Below are 21,352 nucleotides of genomic sequence, written 5' to 3'. Positions count from 1 at the left end.
AATGTAAGTGGTTCCTGGCAGCCAATATCTTTTAACCTGGGAGGACAATAATTGTAAAATCCCTGAGGCAGGAAAGGGCAAGAAGCATCAAGAGCAGTGATGGAAGGCAGAGAGACAGCCAGAGAAGAGGGCAATGAGGCTGATCCATGGTATGTAAAATGCCACATGCACATTTCCTTCCAGACAAAGCCTAGGTGTAAAGGGCACGTGTGTGATCATGAGGGATGGCTGCCTTAATGGCAAACCTTCAACCACTTCTAATTCCTTTCTTTGCTGAGCAAAGAAACAGCTGAGCTGTTTCCATTTCTTTAGATCCTATGGAAGATATCACACTGAATTAAATGGCTCTTAATCAGATCAGATTATGATATACAGCTATCTTAAATTAAGTGCAGCAACACAGACAGCATAGAGGAAGGTCTCAGAGATTTCAGGTGTCAAATTAAGAAACACCTCACAGGGTTGGAAAGGGCAGAAAATACCACAAACAGTGGGGTTTTCACCTAGGAAGATAAATGTGAGTATAGGATGTCTCCCACTATTGATACTGGGCCTTACTGACAAATTTGTCAGTTTTGCCTCATGTAGGTTGAGGACATGGAAAAAGTTTGCAGGGCATGCCAACATTATCCAGGGATTTCCAATCCTAATCAGACAAAATATTATGGTCTAGAAAATAAATTATCCTGTTTAAAACAAAAAGGAAATTCATTTGACGGGAAAAACATTTGTTTCAGGTTAATGAAAAATGAATTTTTGTCCATCCATCTATGAGATCAAAACCATAATTATTGGCACAGTTCTAAGTTCTATTGCAATACTCCCAGCTGGAAATATTCACACACAGTTCATCTGCCTTGCCCTGCTGGAGTCACTAAAATATCACAGGACTCAGGAATCAGCTGGGAAAGGCTCATGCTCCTTGGCTAGGAGAACCTACTCTGCTGCTTTCAGTCAGAAAAAGCAGCATTGGCAAGACCAGGGTAAAATCTGAAGCCTAATAGAAAGAATTTATTTGCTGCTGCATCAGGAGATCAGGAAATAAACTTGTACCTGGGAAAACCAGAGCTTTAAAAAAACATCCCACAAAACTACTTAGATTCTGTGCTGCTTCCATCCTTTTCTATGGGTTTAACCATGCAGGGTGCAGAGAGAGCAGGGTCTGGCCCCAAGGGAGTTCAGACACAGCAGACTGATGTCCCAGCAGGCTACAATATGTTCCCAGAAGGTACAATATCATTCCGAGGCCAAGGAACAGCCTATTAGCTCTGCATGCCATTAATTTTCATGAATAGCTCAATCTGATGCTCACAGGAGCTGTTGGGCATCTTTCCATTTTGTCTCGCAGGACCTGGATGAGGGCTTATTTATCTTTTTACTTCATACCTTACCTTTAAGCCCTTTAAGCAGCTCGGTGCAGCTGTGCAGGTTTCCAGCCCTGTGCCAGGCTCAGTGCCCAGCAGCAGTCAGGATGCTGTCTGCAGCTCGGAGTGATGGCATGTCACAGTCAAAGCCATTCAGGGAGAATTAAACTTAAGGCTTGTTTGACTAAACTTCTGAATTCACCACGGTTCCCCTGTTTTGCCAGCCTGAAGAAACAGCCCAGCAGGTTCTTGACTCATATGCCAAAATGCCTCCTTCATCCTTCCTGGAACTGGAAATGATTACTAATAGATATTCTTGCTGAAATGATTTAGCATAACGTGCTGAATGAGATCACTAAGTCAAAGTATCTTTTCCTAAGTGAGTCTCTCACTGCCTGCCTGAATGCCAGAGGGGAAGGAGGATAGCATGAAGCAAATTCTTTTGCTGGCTTTTTACAAAATTTCATAAATTACTGAAGAACTCACAGTAGGAAGTTTCACTCAGGTTCATTAGAAGAGATCCATGATGCAGGTCTGGCAGGCAGAGGAGGATGGGGACACAGGGGTTTGGGTTAACCTCCCTCTTTCACACTTTCCCCCTTTCCAGTGCTCTCCAGTCTAGGCTGGGAACTGCAGACAAGGAGGGCACGAGAGCAAGGCTGGAAAGGAGCTGGGCACTCTTTGCCCTGTGTGCACAGCCCTGGATGTGCATTGCTATGGCAGCTGCATCTGTTACAGGAGGCTGCAGGCACCAGGTGAAACACAGAATGTGGGGAGGAACAGGGGTGTGCACCACAGAACTCACCTCAGCATGCCAGGGATGCTCAGGGTTTCACTGAGAGGCCAGGCTGCCCTTGCCCATCCGAGTCTGTCAGCCTCAAAATTAACTTATTGAGGTCAGCACTCATAACAGGAGTGCAGAGTTTTGATTGAGTCTTCCTTTCTGAGAGATCCCCATTGTCTCTGGCCCAGTACAGCTATTACCTGCCAGCCTAAAGGATGATGAATGTTATTTATATTGCAGTAATGGCTAACCACTCAGTGGAGACCAGGGACAGGCTGTGCTATGGACTTTTCAAACACCCACTGAATGAGGGCTGCCCACAAATGCCTGGAAGTGCCAAGACTTTTCAGGATAATGTTCTTGAATGTCTTGGACATGATGACCTCCAACAACTGCAGTACTTGTGCTGACTGCAACACTGAGGGCTGTTCTACAGTAAAGATGTTCTTTCATACCAAATTCTTATCAGTCACTGTGACATGCCCTTATAGTAGCAAAGAACTCATCTACTTCGAAGCAAGCAACTACTTCATAAGAGGCTTTTAAGTTCCTTGATTAATTAATGTGAAATATAATCTCTTTCAAACCAAACAGAAAATACAGAGGTATAAAGAGTTATTCTAACTGAAGGTTTTCCTAATATTTAGCTGCTATTGTTCTGCTGTCCAAGAAATAAAGAATCAATGAATAAGAACTACTCAAGATGAAGATGAGAAAAATAATCTAGCAATAGTAAAAGATGAAGGGCCTGGTCCTATAAAAAATCCTGTAATACCAATTTAACTTTGGCAGGCGCACACTTGCAGGATTAAGCTTCAAATAATTGCAGAGAAATGTAAGAACTGATAAACTATAGCTTTAGCTTTCCACTACAGTGAGCCCAGAGAGTGAATAACTAACACTTCCCAGGAAATACCCTTCCAAGAAATAGCCCTGCAAAGATGCAAAGGAAATACATCTAAAATATTAAATGCAGATGTTTTTTTACTATTAGTGATTCTCTTTGTATCTTGGAAAAATCACACAGTGACTTCTTTCATATGCACTGAGGTAAAAAACCCTAAAATATTAAGTGACACGTTCTACCAAGGAATGCCTTAGAGAAGGTGCTGTGAAATCAGTGTCAGACCCTGTTTTATTCCTTCTACAATTAATTTTCGACTAACACAGTTCTAAAAATATATCAAGATATCAACAGACATTTGTGTCCTTCAGATAGCTGATTAAAATACAAGTGCTAAGAAATACCTTACCTTTAATTATACTCTTTACACATAAAACTGCTTTAGACAGGGCTGTGTCAGAGCTTCAGAGCCAAAAGCCTGAAGATCTCAGAGCCCAGTAAGCAGACTAAGCAGGGAACAACCTGATATGCTTTCTTCTGCCTTTTCCATCACATGAGTGGTGACTCCAAAACTGAATGGGAGAAATTAAACACACAGTGAGAAACTGCAAGCACTTTCTAGTTGTCTCAATTCTAGAAGACTCCTAAGAGGAGTGATGCCTCAGCATCTGGGCATTCCTTTCACTGTCAGACACGAAGAGCAATGGGATTTATCAGCAATCTGCTGAGCATATACAGATGACAACTGCAGGGCTTGGAGAGCTCAAAGGCGCTTACAGATAGGAAGGGCTTTGCAAAAGACATGTTGAGCCAGAGCTGAGGCCTGGAGCCTGTGAAAATTGCTCCCAGTTGCTGTTAAACCTTGAGCTGTGCTAGCTAAACCAAGCACTGCAATATGCACAATTTCTCCTCGGTGTGCTTTACAATTGCACAGACTGTTTGAGGGAGGCTGATCAGCCTCCATGTCACATTTTACAAGGAAAAGGCCATTGGGATGATTTCAGAAGGTGGTCTTTGCTGCCTAAACTACAACTCCATCTATCACTCAAATACATGGAAATGAAGTATCTTTTACAAACGGGTTTTGGATTTTTAAAGTACAAATTTCATGAAAAATAGATTTAAAGCTCTCTCCAGCACCCACATCTCACCTAATGGTACTTTATCCCTTGTTGATTTCCAGCCTGTTGCCCCACCATGATCTACATATCTTCCTAAATCTTTTAAAGTATCTTCTTGTCAAAAGGAGATGACTTGCTGACATCACACAGAGATGCATTATATCAAAATGTTTTTGCTGTACTGACATAAGCTCCAAATTATTTCCAAAGTCAGCTGTATTTTCAATAATTTGTCCCCTTTTCATTTTTCAAAATAGCTTTATTCACCTGTGATAGCAAATTTCTTAACTCCCTCCATCCTCAATCCAGACAGTGATAGAACTCGGCACCAAACTTTTTATAGCAGCAAATGTGTTTTTATTTCCCTGGCATCCTAAAAAAAATTAAATCTTTCTTCAGCTACAGTCTGTACAAAAGCATGTTAGCTCTGTGGTGCTCAAGAATAGCTAGTTAGACTCTGAGGCTGTACATTCTTCTGCTAAAAGATACATTATCACATCTATGTCTAAATATTTATGCTTCCTGTTTGCTAAAAGCAACACCTACAATTGCTGTAATTGGAAATGACAAAATAAAAAAGAAATTCTTCTCCAATTTGCCACCCTTTTGCATCTAACAACACTAAATATACAGCCTAGTTCATTAGAGTTTTAGCCTCTTTCTGTTTAGCTATAGCAAGGGAGAAATAATTGTGTTAAAGAAGAAGCAAATGGAATTGTAAATATGAGAGAAACTGAAAGAGATTTGATTGGTTGATGCAGCATCTGAAACCCCTTAACACGTTTGAAAAGGAAAAGATCATAGAACCATACAATCATTTCTGTGGAAAACACCTGTAAGATCACTGAATCCATCCATCAACCCAGCACTGCCAAGCCCATCAGTAGCCCACACCCCTGAGAGCCCCAGGTACAGATCTTTTAAATACCTCCAGGGATGGTGACTCCACCACTTCCCCGAACAGCCTCTTCCAGTGCCTGACAACCCTTTTGGTGTTAACTTTTGCCTCATTCAACTGCTTTTAACCACCACACCAGCAAAGATTGCCATCATTTACTTTCATTGGATCTCCTTGCTCAGCAGTCTCATTAAGGTTTTATCCTTACTAGTGGAGTTTTCAGGCACTACACTTCATATCACTTGTCAGTAATATGCTTTCTTCTCCATTTTTTGCATATTTAAGTAATTGAAAAACTTTAAAACACTCCACCATTTTTTTTTGTGAGTGGGGACTTGTCATCATGTAGATATCACAAAGGAAAAAATACAAAAGCAGAAAATGTCACGATGTGTCTTTCAAGCAGATGGTGTTGCAGTAGCAGTGAACAAGTTTATATTAATTACTTTCAGAAAGAGAAGGAGATGTCATATTTCAGATAGAGGATCCTACCAAACCCACAAAGAACAAGCCGTAAAATTAACAATAGTGAGATTTTTTCATAGAATGATTATGACAGCTGTCAAACTGGGGAAAAACTTTTTGTTAATGCCAGTACAATTGTTCATTTAAACAAAAGCCAGTGATTCAGTCACACTGGAACAGCTCATGAGCCGAGCTCTGCTGCACAATCTGCACACATGCAGATATTCCATCTATATGCAAGTTGCTCTTTAATTTCCATCTTTGGGGCTACAATGTGATTTGTCCAGAGCTGAGCAGAGCCCTACAAAAATCAGGCCAGAAGGCAATTTGTGATTCAGCTGTAACAAGCTGCCTGTGTTTTCTCTGGTTGGAAGGGGGAGGTTTGGCACCCCAGGCGAGCAGCCGGCATAGGACACCATCCCTGCATGCCAGGCTGACCATGTTGTCACCCTTTTTCCCTGTGCCCTCAAACTAAGAGAACACAATTATTTGTGGAGATGCACCCTGTGTGCAGTGACAGACTGAAGTACCAAAAGTGTCAACTGTATCCTCCCTCAGAGAGGGAGCTCACAAGGAAATCCCAGTACAGATCTTGGTGCTGTCACAGGATCTTTGCAAGCAATAAAAATGCAGAGATCCCATCCCTCCACCCATGGGAGTGCTGGAACCATTAAAGCAATTTAATAAAAGCAAAACCAACTCTGAAGAAGAAATGGAGTGTAACTCTTACCTCCTCGTAGACATCGTCATTCCTGCTGAAGTCTCCAGCCCTCCTTGGCAGCACATGGACATGAACATGCTGAAAACGTGAAACAAAATAATGGTGATTATCAAGTTCATGACTCTCTTTTCTGAACTGTCAGCATTATTCTCAACACACACAAGTAACCGTGCACAGGCTCCCACAGCATTATATTCAGAGGAAAATACATTGACCTGTTCCATAACTGTATCTCAACGCTTTGGAGAATATAAAAGATGAAAAACATGAGAGAGCAGCCCTGGTGTATTATATGAGCTTCAGAGTGAAATGCCTGGAAGTTTAGGCGCTCTGTGGAATTATTCATAGTTGTCAGTCAGAGACATATTTAGCCACAGCTTTGAAATAACAATGTCCCTTGGAGCTGAGTGTTGTGTCTTTGGAATAGGGGGGAATAAGAAGGTGCTGGAGATGGGATGCAGTGGAGAGCTCGTGTGGGCAGCCTGGGCTCAGGGCTCCCTGTCTGGGGACAGAGGAGCTGCTGCCACACCACGGATAGCACATGGGCAGAAGGGCTGGCAGAAGAGGACAATGCCTCTCACAAGGTTAAAAAGACTTTAATGCTTCCTTTCCTCCCTGGAGGCTGTAGCCCAAATACAACAAACAAGCCTGTGGGGCACAAGACTCATGCTGGGGACACACCTGCAGGGACAGAGTGCCAGGTGGCCAAAACCTGTGAGGCACAAGGATTATGAGCCCAGTTTGGCTGAGCCTGAAGTGTGTCCCTCTCCTGGCACAGGGCCATTGCCCACGGGGTAGCAGAGCTGAGGACTGAGCTGCACAGGCAGATTTGGGTTACCCAGTTTGGGAAGGAGGTGAATAGTGACGTGTTTTTGTCAAAAGTGCTGATGAGATCTGGGGAAAACAAACAAAAGAACACAAATATATGACTTGGCACCTTAGTGTTGTGTTATTACTATTACCTTTTTTTTTTCTTTTTTTCTGACACTCTGTTCATACCATAAAGGAAGGATAATGCAAGGTCCTCAAGACCCAAACTCTACTGGGAAAAATACTTTTCTGCAGTAAGTTCAGCTACTAACAACATTGCAATGCATTCTTTTCTCTTTTTCCCTTTGTCATTCACTCTTGAGTATAGAAAAACAACTGAGAATAATTCTTCAGGGAAAAAAACCCCAACACCCAAGTGAGGAAAGGCAGCAAATAATCTGAGTGATAGATCACATTTATGCATCTTCAGATCTTTTTAAATGGTGCCTAAATCTTTTTTTAAAAATTGACTGCATCAGAAACAGCACCAAATGGTTTGCATAGAATTTAGATAGCTTGCACCTGATTCAATTTGATGAGGTAGAAATCAGCTGAAACTCCTGCACCTCATGGAAACATTCTCAAAATATGGCTTAAGTCTAAAATGAAATATGAAATCAAAAAAGGTTTGCTTAGGCTATTTGTAAGAAAATTCAAACATGCCTATATTGTGTTAGCTTCTATTCATAATAACATTTGCTCAGTGAATAAAATGAAAACACAAGGATGTTTCAGTTAATGAAATATTCCAAATACCACACTATTTTTTTTTCTCAGCTTTACCCTAGAGAAACCAAATATGTGATTTCTTATTCTTATCATTATCCACAGCTTTCAGTGTATTCAGACTAGAGATGAGGGTGAATCTGGAGGGTCAGAAACTGTGTTTTTGGGTAATATATCAGTGATAGTGTTCTGATAGTGTATTATACTAATATATCATAAGAGAGAAAGTGCTCCTGTGATGTATTAGTGCAATGTATCATTTGAACATCACTGCTCGTATGATGTATTGCTCAAAATCACAAAGCAACTTTAAAGATGGTCTTCAGTAGCCCTAGGCCTGAAATTTTGCTTTTGGACAGACCTTCAAGAAAAATAAAAGTGTAGATTCAAGTTTGCAGGGATACTATAAAATTTCACTACTGTCTCACACCTGTTGTTCTCATTAGATTTTAAATTTATTCATAAGAATAGAGTCAGTTCCTCTGCCAGTCAGTTTCCTTCTCTTCTGCTACAAGAAATGATAGTTTTGCTACAAGTATCAATTTGCAGGAATTTCTCTTGACGATATATATAAAACCTAACATCAGCTATCAACAACCATATTCCCCAGAAGTTTAGCCACCTTTAAGCATAATTTTTATCTGTGGTGCAGAATGCTCCAGGACACACACAGGAGAAGATCTGTGTATATCCGTAACAGACGATTTGGAATATGAGAAAACACGCAGGGATGAGCCCAAAGCTCAGTGCAGAGATGCTGCACTGCAGATGCACAGACCAGCACAGCAGGTAATGAATGAGCCTAATGTGATCTTCTACCCAAAATGGGCTCTTATGATCAGCGTGAAAAAAAAAAAAAAAAAAGAATAAAAAGTGTTTATGACAGCATATGGGCCACTTGGCATTGGTGGGGATGTTGTCAGGGGTTAGTCACCTTTACTACATGCATTATGTTCTCACACACTGCCAGGCTGCATAGCAGAATCCATCAACTGTATCACAAAACCAATGAATATAGCCAAGGTTTGAGGTAACAACAATTTAAAGGAGAGTAATTTTTCCAGTCATCCGTTTTTGGTGTTTTTTTTTTTTTTTAATTCTGTGTATGGAAAAGAAATAAATATCTGGATTCTCCCCACTGTTTGTATAACAGAAACAAACAGGATCAGCAGCAGTGTCTCACATATTTCCCTTCTCTTCAGTTTTACCAAGAAATACAAGCAGAGCAGAGCTGTGGCTACCACACAGTCAGAAACACTGAGCAGGGAGATTTCACACCTTCTCTAATCTGCCTTTCAGCTTCTGCCCTTCTCAACTCAGAGTGGCTGATATTTTGATTCATTAGATCTTTAATTGATGATTTTTGCTCCTTAGTACTATTTGTTACTGCTAAAACCTCAATCCACCAAGGCACTTAAGCACCAGCTTCATTTCCAGCCTGTGAATTGGTTCAGTGGGAATATTTACATCCTGGATGTTTTGTTTATGTCTCAGTATTTTGCTGGCTACAGAGCAGTCTCCCTAAATGGCAGTAGCAAAAATAACTTCAAGGTGCCCACAAATTAAAGTTGTTTCCTTTAATTTGTTTTTTAAGCAAAACAAAAACTTGCACATCCAAAAAAAAACATTTGCAATTGACTGAAATATGTCAGATGCAAACAAAATCTGGCCGCATCACGGGCATTTGTGGGATTACAAGACTAAAGCTGCTCTCCAGTGAACCAGGGCTCCAAAATGCCCAGAAAGTCTCAGCCAAAAGACCTGGAGCTTGTGTTGTTGGAGAAACAAGCATTCAGGTCAGGTGAGTTTTACTTCAGCACTCAAGGCCATGCAGAAAGCAATGTTCCTGCTTACGGCTGGTTTTATATACTGAATTATGGTCAAAAAACCAATGTGTCACCACTGCACTGGGTTTAAAGTGCAAATACTAGACAAAAATAGCCACTGAAAGAGATTTCCCAGGTAGAACAGAATAGTGAAGAGCAGATGACCCTGCCACACACCACTGGGGAGGACATGGGCGTTGCCTGCAATAATTCATGGACATTATGTTGTGTTCACTCAGCTGCTGTGCTGGTTTGCAGAGCAACAGAGCTCAGCTTCCAGTTGAAAGGGAGATAATAGTGTGTACATGAGCTGCTCAGCACCCAGGGTTTATTAGCAATAAATGTTCTTACAGCATGAATACAAAAAAGCTGGCAAAAGGGCACGCAACCCTGAGGACGGGGGGGGCTGCCACAGCGTTGGCAGAGGAAGGGCTGTTCCCCCCACATCTGCAAAAGCAGAACATGCCTGTCCTGTGCCTTCATGCAGCAAAACCAGATGCCTTTCAGCAGCTTAATCCTTCCCCTTGTTACTTTTCATTTTTTCTACATCAAAGCTTGGCAGTTGTGGGTTTCCACGGTCTCATGGTGCAGCAGGACAGGAAAAGCTGTGACCTGCTCTGATGTGGCCAGGCAGGAGGAAGGGCAGGAAGGGAATCAGCAGCTCCAGGCAGCAAGACCAGCTGGCCAGGAGACACTCACCAGCCAGTTCACTGGGAAAAGGGATGGTGGCTCTCAGATAAGTCCTCACTTGCTGCAAAGTACCCTGTCCATTACAGAGACAGGGGCTTCCTATGGGAGGTTGTGATAATGCTTCTTCTAAACTACCAGATTAACTGTAGAAATTCCAAACTAATAACCATTCTCCAAGTAAGACTGTTAGTGGGTGATAAAGAAAATCAACCATAATACAGAGATAGCCACATGAAAAATAGGGCAATTTTGTCCTCTCTGTAAACTGGGCTTCCATGGAGCCCTTGTTTGCTATTCTTGATTAACTGCTCAATTGTCCCTGTTGCAAAGTTATTCCATGGAAAGCCCTGCCTGTATATCCAGAGCTCATTAGCGGGAAGCTCTCCCTCTGCTGCCCCTGAAAATCCAGCATGTCACCAGCCACAGGCATACCTGTGGCTAAGAGGTACAACTGCTCTTTTTAGGCACTGAAAGCCCACTTCCAGGGCCCTTAACCTGCAAGTCCTGGCAGAGACACTTTGTGGGAAAACAGTTTCTATTCAGTATTTATGTATTCTTGATGTTTTTCCAAGTCCTAAATTGATTTGAGATGGAGAAACAAATTAAAATTTTTTTAAAGTCCTATCCAACATTAGGAAAAGAGTTTTGGACAATTAAAACACTCAATTTTCACAGCCTTCAAAATTATTGCCTGCATTAGTCGTGGGTTTTTTTCTCATTTCAGGAGTTCAAAATTAGTCAAAGACAGACCACTTTAAAGGAGTTAATTTTTATAAATAATAAAACATGACAGGAAACTGCTTGAAACCATTCCTTTCCTACAAAACTGCCCCATTTCTTGGAATCAATGCTTTCTTCTCCAGCTTTACTAAAGCCTTGCGCACGAGGCTGCACAGATGCAGGCCCTGGGCATCTCCTCCCCAGCTGGCAGCTCTGCTGTGCTGGGGGTGAGGACTGCTCCAAATCCAGGGAGGCTGCACCTCCTGGTGCACACCCCTGTAGCACCTCTGGCTGTGGCTTATTTAAACCCAAAACTGAGGTTTGCTTTTCTGCTATCGTGAGAAGCATAAGGACGCGGTACAGATGGAAAGAGCGGCACAGACTGCCAGGCTCGAGAGCAGGATGTGCAGGGGAACAGATTGATGCTTGCAAGGGAAGGACAGGGAAATCCATGCCTGTCTCAGAAAGCCCAAGGCAGCAGCAGGGGCAACAGCAGAGACAGATGTGAGGATGGACTAGAAGAGCCACTGGAAAACAGGGAGGGTTGAAGCTGTTGATAGAACAAAGGCAGTGCTCAAAATTTTGTGAATCAAAAATGTTGCACAGAAAGAGACTGCAAAGAAAGAAAACAAGAAACTGGAACAAGTCTTGGGAGAGAAGGTCACACAGGCTGTCCATGTGCTACCAAGCTGGAGTGTGAGGGCCCTTTGACACTTGTGTAAATTTACATCACACTGTGAACACTGTAAATGCACCCTTAGGAGGAAAATAAAGCTTTGCAATGATCCCTACCAACACTTATGCCATGGATTTGCCTCTGGAAGAGTAATTATCAAGATACTTGCTCAGCACAGAAAACAGGTACTTTGGAAAGCAACAAAAATTAAGAGAGTTTGCAAATGTATCAGAAGTCAAACCAAGTGGGGGACTTGCAGCAGAATGCATCTTTAAACGTGTAGGTTGAGAAATGTGCAGATTCAGCATTCTCAATAAATAATGCATATGTCAATGAGCTGTGGGTGAGCTAGAAAAGGGATGTAGACCTCATGAAAACAAGCACAGAATGATTTTTTTAACCCACTTGATATCTGTACTTATAAATTCCATGGCTGAAGGCAACTTTAGCATTTGCAAGAGAAGTGCCAAGCCCTCCCCTTCAGCCCCAAACCCAAGAAAACCGGCACAATAATGAGGGTAATAAGCCTGTTTGTTGGAAGTGGTGATCCAAATGTACATCTCTTTGGACATCTCTTAAGAGATCCTCTGAAAGGCAGCAAAGGAATAAACTAATTGGGAAAAAAAAAAAGGTTGATTGATTCTTTGAAGTTGCATTTCCTGACCTCCAAGCTGATCTGCAAGTATAGGAATGAGGGTCCACGCATGGTGGTAGGAAGGTCAGGCCAAGGACCATCACCTGCCATTATCCATTGTCCATCCCCTCGACAACACTCACGGGGAAGGATGGGCAGACCTGCAGGAGCAGCAACCATTACTCTGCAGAAACAACCCAAAATCCTGCCAATCCCCAGCCTTTTTTAAAGATGGGAATGGCAGTGAAGGTGCCTCTGAAGTTAATTTGGAAGGTGGCACATGCTCAGGGATAGCTGGAGAGCACCTGCCTTGAGGCCCTGTGCCTTTGCCTTCCCTCAGGGGCACTTTGTCCAGGTATTTTTATGCAAATTTGGTGTTTCTGAGATGCAAATGAAAGCACAACTGCATTTCCCCTCACCTCTGATCTTTAGTTAAGTTTTGATAAATGCATATTTTTTGAATACTTGTGATATGTATAATTAGGGTTCTTTAATTTATGTTTCAATAAAATGTTCTATAATAAACATTTACTGCTCTGTGAATAAACATTTAAATGAAGCTCCTAATGGGGGTTACATGTTTTGAAGCAGTTCATGGCTTTGCTGAAGTCTCTGCCTATATTTAATGAGAGTCATTTCCATAATCTGTGCATTATTGCTTAAGCCTCCCTTTAGGAATATTTTACAAAGTAAAATTGTGTGAAATATTATCAGCCAAAAGAGAAAATGCTAAGAGGATTATCAAATTGTCCTGTTAAAGGGACAGCACAAACTTTCATTTTCCCCCTGAGATGCCAACACTGTAATTATATAAAATGTGCTTACCAATCACCACACCGGTGTGTTTTTACTGGGTTTTTCCCTCAGAGACCCAGGCTAAATTAAAAGGATAGGAGACCCCTGAAAGGTCTGATATGGAGGGTTACATAAAGCTAATTCACTTTCTGATATTAATAAGAGGAAGGACCAAATTCCGCAGGCAAATCTTGCCAAGGAACATAGGGCTGGGTCAGAGTGGGCCGAGTTCTGTACAAAGCTGGGCACAGCTGCTCCCACCATGGGGCCCTGCAGCCCCACAATTAACACCCAGGGTCTCATCCCCACTTTGCTGAGACTTCCACCCGTTTTCTCTCCGACTCCAGTAATGGCAGGACTTAGTCTCCCACATGAGATATAAAGCACACTAGGTCAATGGGAAGATTATTGTTGGAATACAGAGGGTTTTCAATTCTCTGGAGTCTCTACAAGAATACAAACACCTGTAAGGTATTTCTTCCATATGTCTGAGTACATTTGAGGAAAACATAAAACTGAAATATATCTTCTCTGCTTGAGCAGGGAATAAGAGCATTATAGCAGCAATGGCCCACTCCTCCTTTAATGCAGGGAGTAGGGGAGACAAAGAGAAGATAAATCAGGAATGTATGTGACAGGGGGAAGACAAGCCTTACATACCAGTTATTCTGAGAGGGAAATCATTATTTCTAATTTTTGTGGCTATTTTGTGGTCCTTTTAGACAACTGCTGCAATCTCTTCTAGGATGATTACAAGGTTCCTGCAGAATGAAAATACTGTCTCTGTCTCCTCTTTCATTATTTAAAGATGTGTATTGGGTTTTTGTAGCCGGGTTTTGGTAGCAGGGGACCACAGGGGTGGCTTCTGTGAGAAGCTGCCAGAAACTTTCCCCATGTCCAATGGAGCCAATGCCAGTGGCTCCAGGATGGATCCACCACTGGCCAATGCTGAGCCCATCACCAGCAGGGGTGGGGCCTCTGGGAAAACAGATTTGAGGAGGTGAGAAAAGCCCCGTGCAAAAGCAACTACAGCCAGAGAGAAAAGTGAGATGTGAGAGAAACAGCCCTGCAGACACCAAGGTCAGAGCAGGAGGGGCAGAGGCTGCTCCAGGCAGAGCAGCAGCAGGAGCTGCTGCAGCCCCTGGTGCAAAACGTGGAGAGGGAGCGGTGCCCCTGCAGCCCATGGAGGATCACAGTGGGTCAGGAGATGCTCAAAGAAGGCTGAGATCTCATGGGGAGCCCATGCTGGAGCAGGTTTACTGGTCTCCTGTGGGAGGGAATCCCACACTGGAGCATGGGAGCAGCATGAAGAGTCCTGCCCATGTGGGGGAAAGGAGCAGCAGAGACAAGTAGGATGAATTTAGCACAGCCCCCATTCCCCATCCTCCTGTGCCACTGGAAGGGAGGAGGGAGGGAACACAGGAGTGCAGTCAAGCCTGAGAAGAAAGGAGGAGTAGAGGGAAGGTGGGTTTAAGATTTGGTTTTAGTTTTCATTACCCTACTCTGATTTGATTGGTAATAAATTAAATGAATTTCCCCAAGTCAGGTCCGTTTTGCTGATGACAGTAATTGGTGATTGAGCTCTCCCTATCCTTATCTCTACCTACAAGCCTTTTGATGTATTTTCTCCCTTCTGTCCAGTTGAGGAAGGGGATTGATAGAGTGACTTTGGTGGGCACCTGGTCTGCAGCCAGGGTCAGCCCACCACAAGATAGAAGAGAGCTGCTACTGCACTGAGAAAGAAATGGTTTCTGATGATGGCAATGTGACCAAGTTCATAAGTTTCTGTGGAGGATGAAATGCATTCAAGCCAAGCTGCTTCTCAAAACAGATTCCATCAGTGCTAAAGGAGATTTCCAAGGCTCTGTGTCAGTACTATATACCTTTAAGAATACATTTCCCAGGAACTAGCAAATATCTCAGTGCATACCTGTAGCACTCACTAGACTGTATTTAGTTCTTTATAATATTAAAATTATATATAGCAGCTATGGGTTCCAAAACATGGGCTATTTCCCTGTTTTATTGCCAAATGTGCACATTCATCACTAAGGTTTAGCTGCTTCAGTTAAACCTTTTAAATGTAAATTATTTTCTGTTATAAAAAGCTGATTGTGGGAGTTTTAGTATTTCAAAGATGGTAATTTATGTGACTGGAACAAAATAAAACATTCAACAGAAACAGAATTTTACTTGATCAGAAACACTTTTATGTTTCAGTATAGTTTTCTTTTCATATTTTTTCTCCTGCAGCAGTGGCCCCTGTCTTTCAATTAGCTTGAAATATAAGATCTTACATAAAACCATAATTTAATGCTATTTGCATACGTGTAGTTTCACAACTTCTTTGCCTCTCATTTAAAGTATTTTTAAGATGTCATGAGCCAATGCCTGAAATCCCTTGTGCAACCACCCAGGTGTTCACCCCTCAGCAGTCCACAGAAGCCTCTGGGACAATGGGGAATGGAGCAGTCTCCAAAAACCCCTCAGCATTAAGTCTCCACCCTTGTCACCTCAAACCATTTCAATGACATATCAGTGAGGGAGCTGAAAATGAAGAAAGCAGATTTTCAGCCTGTAGCATATGACTGCAGGTCAATCCCACTTTTCTTTGACTTACTTCCCCCAATCAGTGTTGAATTTGGGATACAAAAAAGCCTCTTTGAAAATCAGACTTCTTAGGCCACCTACAACATCACTCAAAGGGGACTGAAATCCCTGCAAGAACTCCTTGGTTCCAGCAGCTGTTGGATCAGGCTTTGCAGAACACTGTGGTAGCAGCACTGACACCTTTGAAGATTCTGACAACAGCCTCTACAGACAAACATCTTCCCCCAGGCTACCAGTGCAAAAATACTGTCATTCTTATCTTCCCAAATAACTAGGATTTTTCTCACCGTCCTTCATAATATCCAGCCCTGCTTCAGTTCTCTTTCTGCTCAAGCCAGTGGCAACACACTTATTAACTCCAGTTGAAGTCCTTCCTGGTTTGACTAAATCTGGCAAACAGATGGGTTAGTAATGGCAAAGGATGGATAATAGTATGTCCACAGACTTAACCAAACTTCACCAATAGAATGCACAGAAAATGCACTCCATTGCCTTCATTCACTGTGTAATATTTTCAAGTTAGCTTAGAAATTGTACCAATATCCCTCTCTCAAACATTTTATTAACTTCCTAGAGTACTTTTGTAAGACCTTGTGTGGCAGGCAATATTTGCAGAGCTCCCACCTAAGTGTGGTGAATGGCTGCAAGGCCAACACTGATAAACACGCAGAAATGCATCTTCCATTGACCAGCTGCTAAAACAAGAACTCAATCATTTTAACTTACCAGTTTAATTAGAGAAATGTATTATTGATTCAATCTTTCTTCATATTCATGAGCTGGCAAGAGAGAAGACTGAACTGTTCTGCTTAGTACACTTTCACCTTGATAAACATGAATTACCCTAATTGGGAAAGAAGTTATTTCAAAATTGTTTAAATCCACAGATTCCTTTCAACAGGGAACTTTGGTGGATTTGTAACACACACTGGCATTTGCCAGGAAGCCAGCTGAAACCACCAGACTTGCTGTCCTGGAGACCTTTCAACAGACACTTTGTCCAAATGGACTTTGACTGTGATGAGCAGGGCCATATGGGCAGGGGGGAGCAGAGGTGAACAGTCTGTGATTACGTCCCTAAGTCATTTAACCTTCAGAATTGCGATTCCACACACTCTGCCACCCAACAGGAGGCTGTACAAGCAGGTAAAAAGATAGATGTCTATTCTTAATGACTGTTTAGGAGACTGCTGAGCTCTGGTCTGTGCCCATGTTGGTTCAGTTCATTAATGTAATTAACCAACAATCAATCTTTCTAAATTAGTTACACAAAAACAGCTACAGCTAGATCAGCTGGCATGAAAGTTAGGTCACGGTCCATTTCTGCACAATTTAGCATCCACACTGGAACAGAAGACAGGGCATGGAAGCATCAGAAACTGGAGCCAAATTCCTCTAAAGCCCCACAACTTAATTAAAGTGTGTAAAACTTGTGCATCTGCCTTGGTCTTGTTTGCATGGCCTTCTGTGCCTGCAGCTCAACACCTTGATGATAGAGAAACTGCTCAGGAAACAAAAGGGAGGGAGGTAGGGAGGTAAGGAGGTAAGGAGGTAAGGAGGTAAGGAGGGAAGGAAGGAAGGAAGGAAGGAAGGAAGGAAGGAAGGAAGGAAGGAAGGAAGGAAGGAAGGAAGGAAGGAAGGAAGGAAGGAAGGAAGGAAGGAAGGAAGGAAGGAAGGAAGGAAGGAAGGAAGGAAGGAAGGAAGGAAGGAAGGAAGGAAGGAAGGAAGGAAGGAAGGAAGGAAGGAAGGAAGGAAGGAAGGAAGGAAGGAAGGAAGGAAGGAAGGAAGGAAGGAAGGAAGGAAGGAAGGAAGGAAGGAAGGAAGGAAGGAAGGAAGGAAGGAAGGAAGGAAGGAAGGAAGGAAGGAAGGAAGGAAGGAAGGAAGGAAGGAAGGAAGGAAGGAAGGAAGGAAGGAAGGAAGGAAGGAAGGAAGGAAGGAAGGAAGGAAGGAAGGAAGGAAGGAAGGAAGGAAGGAAGGAAGGAAGGAAGGAAGGAAGGAAGGAAGGAAGGAAGGAAGGAAGGAAGGAAGGAAGGAAGGAAGGAAGGAAGGAAGGAAGGAAGGAAGGAAGGAAGGAAGGAAGGAAGGAAGGAAGGAAGGAAGGAAGGAAGGAAGGAAGGAAGGAAGGAAGGAAGGAAGGATGGATTTAGTAATGAAGGAATTTAAATAAATTTAAACAGTGTAACTTCATGCAGAACTTGAAACTGTACTTTAATAGCAGTCTTATGATTGTTCACTGTTCTGTGAACAGTGGTTGTTCACAGAATAAAATGAAAACAGAAGGAGCTGCAGTCACTATTATCTGTTCCCTTTCCATGGACTAGGAAAAGACTAGCAGAACAACCTGGATTTTCACTGAACACAAAGGTTACCTGTGAGGGGTTACAGCACAGTTCCACCACCAGCCTTGAATGCTGATCTGCTGCCCTGGGATCAGAGCTGCGAGCAGCTTGTAACTCAGGCTCACAACCTGACTCCTTTCCCTTTTCTCTGGGGGCTGGGAAGGTATTTGGTTGGCCTAAAGCTGGTGCAGTTCTCCAGAAGCGATGGCCGGAGGGTGCTGAGGTGGCCGAGTCCTGCCCCTGCCGCGCTCCCAGCCCAGCGCTGGCTGGCTGAGGCGCAAACAGCAGCACTGCAGAGTTTGCCTTGGACTGCAGAGACCTGACATTGCACACACGTGCCCTGCCTGCTCAGTCTGAGGGCTGGGCTCGGGAGATGCTGCCCAGGACCCTCCGGGTTGTGGCTGCCAGGCCGAGGAGCGGCGGCCCCAGTCCCCGGCAGGGTAACGGAGGCTCTGCCTGGCGGCTCCGGAGCATCTGCGAGCTCGGTGTGGGTGCACTGTCAGCCTGGCTTGACACTAATAGACAATTTCTTTCCCAACCCTTTAAGCTGAACCTGAACTAAACTGCTTTCAATTTCCCCAAAAGGCCAAGTTCGCAACTTCGCCGTATGTCTGTCCATTAAGAGAGCATCTGGCTTCTTTTAATCCCTTGCACTAACGGAGTTGATCCGATTGCTTCCTCCGGAGACACGGCAGCACAGGCACTGCTGCTGAATGACTGCCATGAAACTGTGATCTTCTTCCTAAATCCACCATGAAACGGGTGAGCAAGAGGCTCCCTGCGATGCCAGAGAGCACAGCACTGCCTGGGCAGGGAGCCTGCAAATGGCTGAGCACATTGCTCAGCTCCTTCCCCGTGCTTTGCCAGAACAGCTATGGAAGGTGGCAGGATCAGACCCACAGCCTCCCCTTGGGTGAAGTGTGAAACACTCACCCGGTTTCCACTTCTGTGAAATCAGGCAACTCGGCTGGTGCAGCAGAAAAGGACTGGGAATTGGGGCAGATGGGGAAGGATGCCTGCTCAAGTTTCATTATGAAAGCTGTGCGTAAATTAGCATGACTGGAGGGGAAAGAAAAGGCAATTCTAGGAGACCAAGGAGGAATATGCAACCTGTCACTTAAAACTCCCCACCCTCTGCAGTGTTTCTGCCAGAAAACCACCAGAGCAGGTGCCTCCGGAAATGAAACTGAAGGAGACATAAGTGAATTTAAAACTAATAACAGCAAGAAACTTTAATGAAACTCTCTCTGACTAGCTAGAGCTGCTTTTCTCATATAAGATTTTCTGGAGCTTTCATAACTCTGCACTCAAAAACCATTCTCAAAAGTTGCAGGCAGCATATTATCACTTTGTGCCTCTGTGAAGACAAATGCACCTTTTCTGCAGCACACGTGTAACAGCAAAATGTCAGGAGCCCATCGTGGCAAACTCTTGATTCATTACCAGAGTGATCTCTATTTTCTTGGCATATATGCAGTTCTCTGTCATTGCTCTAAGATATAAATGCTGCTAATTTTAATTGGGCTGCTTCTGTAGCTGGAGGAGCAGATTGCAGGAGCTGGGGGAGAGGAGATCTTGCCCCAGTAAAGCTCCCAGTTTGGTCTGGGTCTGCCTCATCCCACACGCTGAGCAGGCAGCCTGAGCTGTCCATGGTTTTTAGTATCCAACATTGCTGCCAGAGTCAAAAGCAAGCTGCAATGCACAAGGAATACAAAACAGGGACCTAGAGGGCAGGCAAAACTTTCATAAATTCAGTTCATCTACCAACATCGAAGGAATTAGTAATCAGAGAAAGAAAGCTACAGAAGTGTTAACATTAATTCTACTCTGCTACAAGCCACGTGGTTAACACCATGACACCTTACCATCTACTGAGGGAGAGCTATTTATTTATGTAACCTACAGCTCACATTTAAATAATTAGTCTGCCTGATAAATTTTAGAACTTGCAATCTGTGTGCCACGTTTGCATAAGCACAGCATATTTAATGCAGGTACAATTGTTTAACACCTCCAGCATCACATTAAAGAGTTTCATGTAATTAGCAGAGTTGGGCACTCAAACTTTCAGGCCAGTTACACATTAAAAAAAAAAGGTGCTAGTTGTACAGTGTGAAGCTGCTGCTCCAGAAATGTAGTCTGCACTCCTAACAAGGGATGTTCAGGGAGCAATATGTGCTGCCTGGGAATAAGCAAATCAGGTCAGCTAAGACTGGACTTGATCCAAAGCTCCCCTCAAACCTTCTGTTATCTCTGAGAGTCTGAAGCTCCCCAGATCAGTCTGCAGTCTTTGGTTTTCTTTCAGCTCACCAGGAGCAAAGGCCTGAATTTTAGAGGTGCCAACTACTTGTTCCCCTCTCCAGCATCAGCAGCTCAATGCTTCCCTACAGCCAGGTGCCAGAACAGCACCTGCAGACAAGCATTTTTACATGAGGGCACATTTCTAGAAGGTGAAGGGTAATGCTCCTGGGGTGCTGTTCTGGTTGGAGCAGTTCTGACTCGCTAATAAGCAGCAGCAGCTACAGAGGGATACTCCTAAGAAGCTCTATGTACTCTTCAGAACGGTCCCTGCTTCCAGGAGGTGCATCAGGGATGGGCTCGTTCTTTATTGCTATTATTTTGGTATAGTCAAGTAAGCAAATCCCCATTTGTGTGAATCATGTCATGGCAGTCTCTTGGCATCTCAGCAGCTTAAGAATGCAATAAATACAAAACCTTGAAGTTCAGATTGTAAACAAAAATAAAACTGAATTTTAACTTCAAATTTAAACAGTGGAGGAACCTGAAGTGAAAGCTGTGCTCACAGAGAGTGAATGCCATTGGCATTCCTGCTACATAGGAATCTGCTAAACAACATGAACAGAGCTGGCCTCTGTGTTAGAAGTCAGAGTGTGTAAAGTGACAACTAGCAAGCAAAGTGATATTCTGAAACTCAAATCACAAATCAAGAAATTAGAAATGCTCACTTAAGAGCTTTCTCTTGGGCATCTAACCTGAAAAGAAAGCAAAAATAAGTTGGTTTATTTGCTTCTTAGGTAGCCATTGCTCTTATGCCAGATCATCAAACATCCAGATTTAAAGCCAAATTTCTAAACTCACTCAGCAATGTGCGGCAACTGACATCAACATGTCTTGTCAGATTTTCAAAGCACTTCACCATTCAGCACACTTCAAAGAAATTAGCCACCTGCATTATTGCCAATCAGGTCTGGAAACCCTGTTTCATCTGTGTTAAGCTCTCATGAAAACTTCTACCTATATGCTTTTTTCCAAACGGTGTTTAGGCACTTCAGAAGCTATTCTTTGAATATTTTAGAGACACGTCAAGG

General features: G+C 43.1%; 1 protein-coding gene across 5 annotated transcripts in view; it reads right to left on the bottom strand.

The window, feature by feature from the left end:
* Window positions 1-21,352, bottom strand: part of FHIT (fragile histidine triad diadenosine triphosphatase) — a 525,883-nt gene that overhangs the window by 77,613 nt on the left and 426,918 nt on the right. For all 5 annotated transcript variants that reach the window (XM_053989338.1, XM_053989336.1, XM_053989335.1 and 2 more), the window contains one exon: window positions 6,207-6,275. In XM_053989338.1, the coding sequence (XP_053845313.1) occupies window positions 6,207-6,275 (69 nt within the window). The remainder of the gene's footprint in view (window positions 1-6,206; window positions 6,276-21,352) is intronic.

The sequence above is a fragment of the Vidua macroura genome, chromosome 13 (assembly GCF_024509145.1).
Source record: "Vidua macroura isolate BioBank_ID:100142 chromosome 13, ASM2450914v1, whole genome shotgun sequence".
NCBI lineage: Eukaryota > Metazoa > Chordata > Aves > Passeriformes > Viduidae > Vidua > Vidua macroura.
This window is presented reverse-complemented; position numbering and strand designations above follow the sequence as displayed.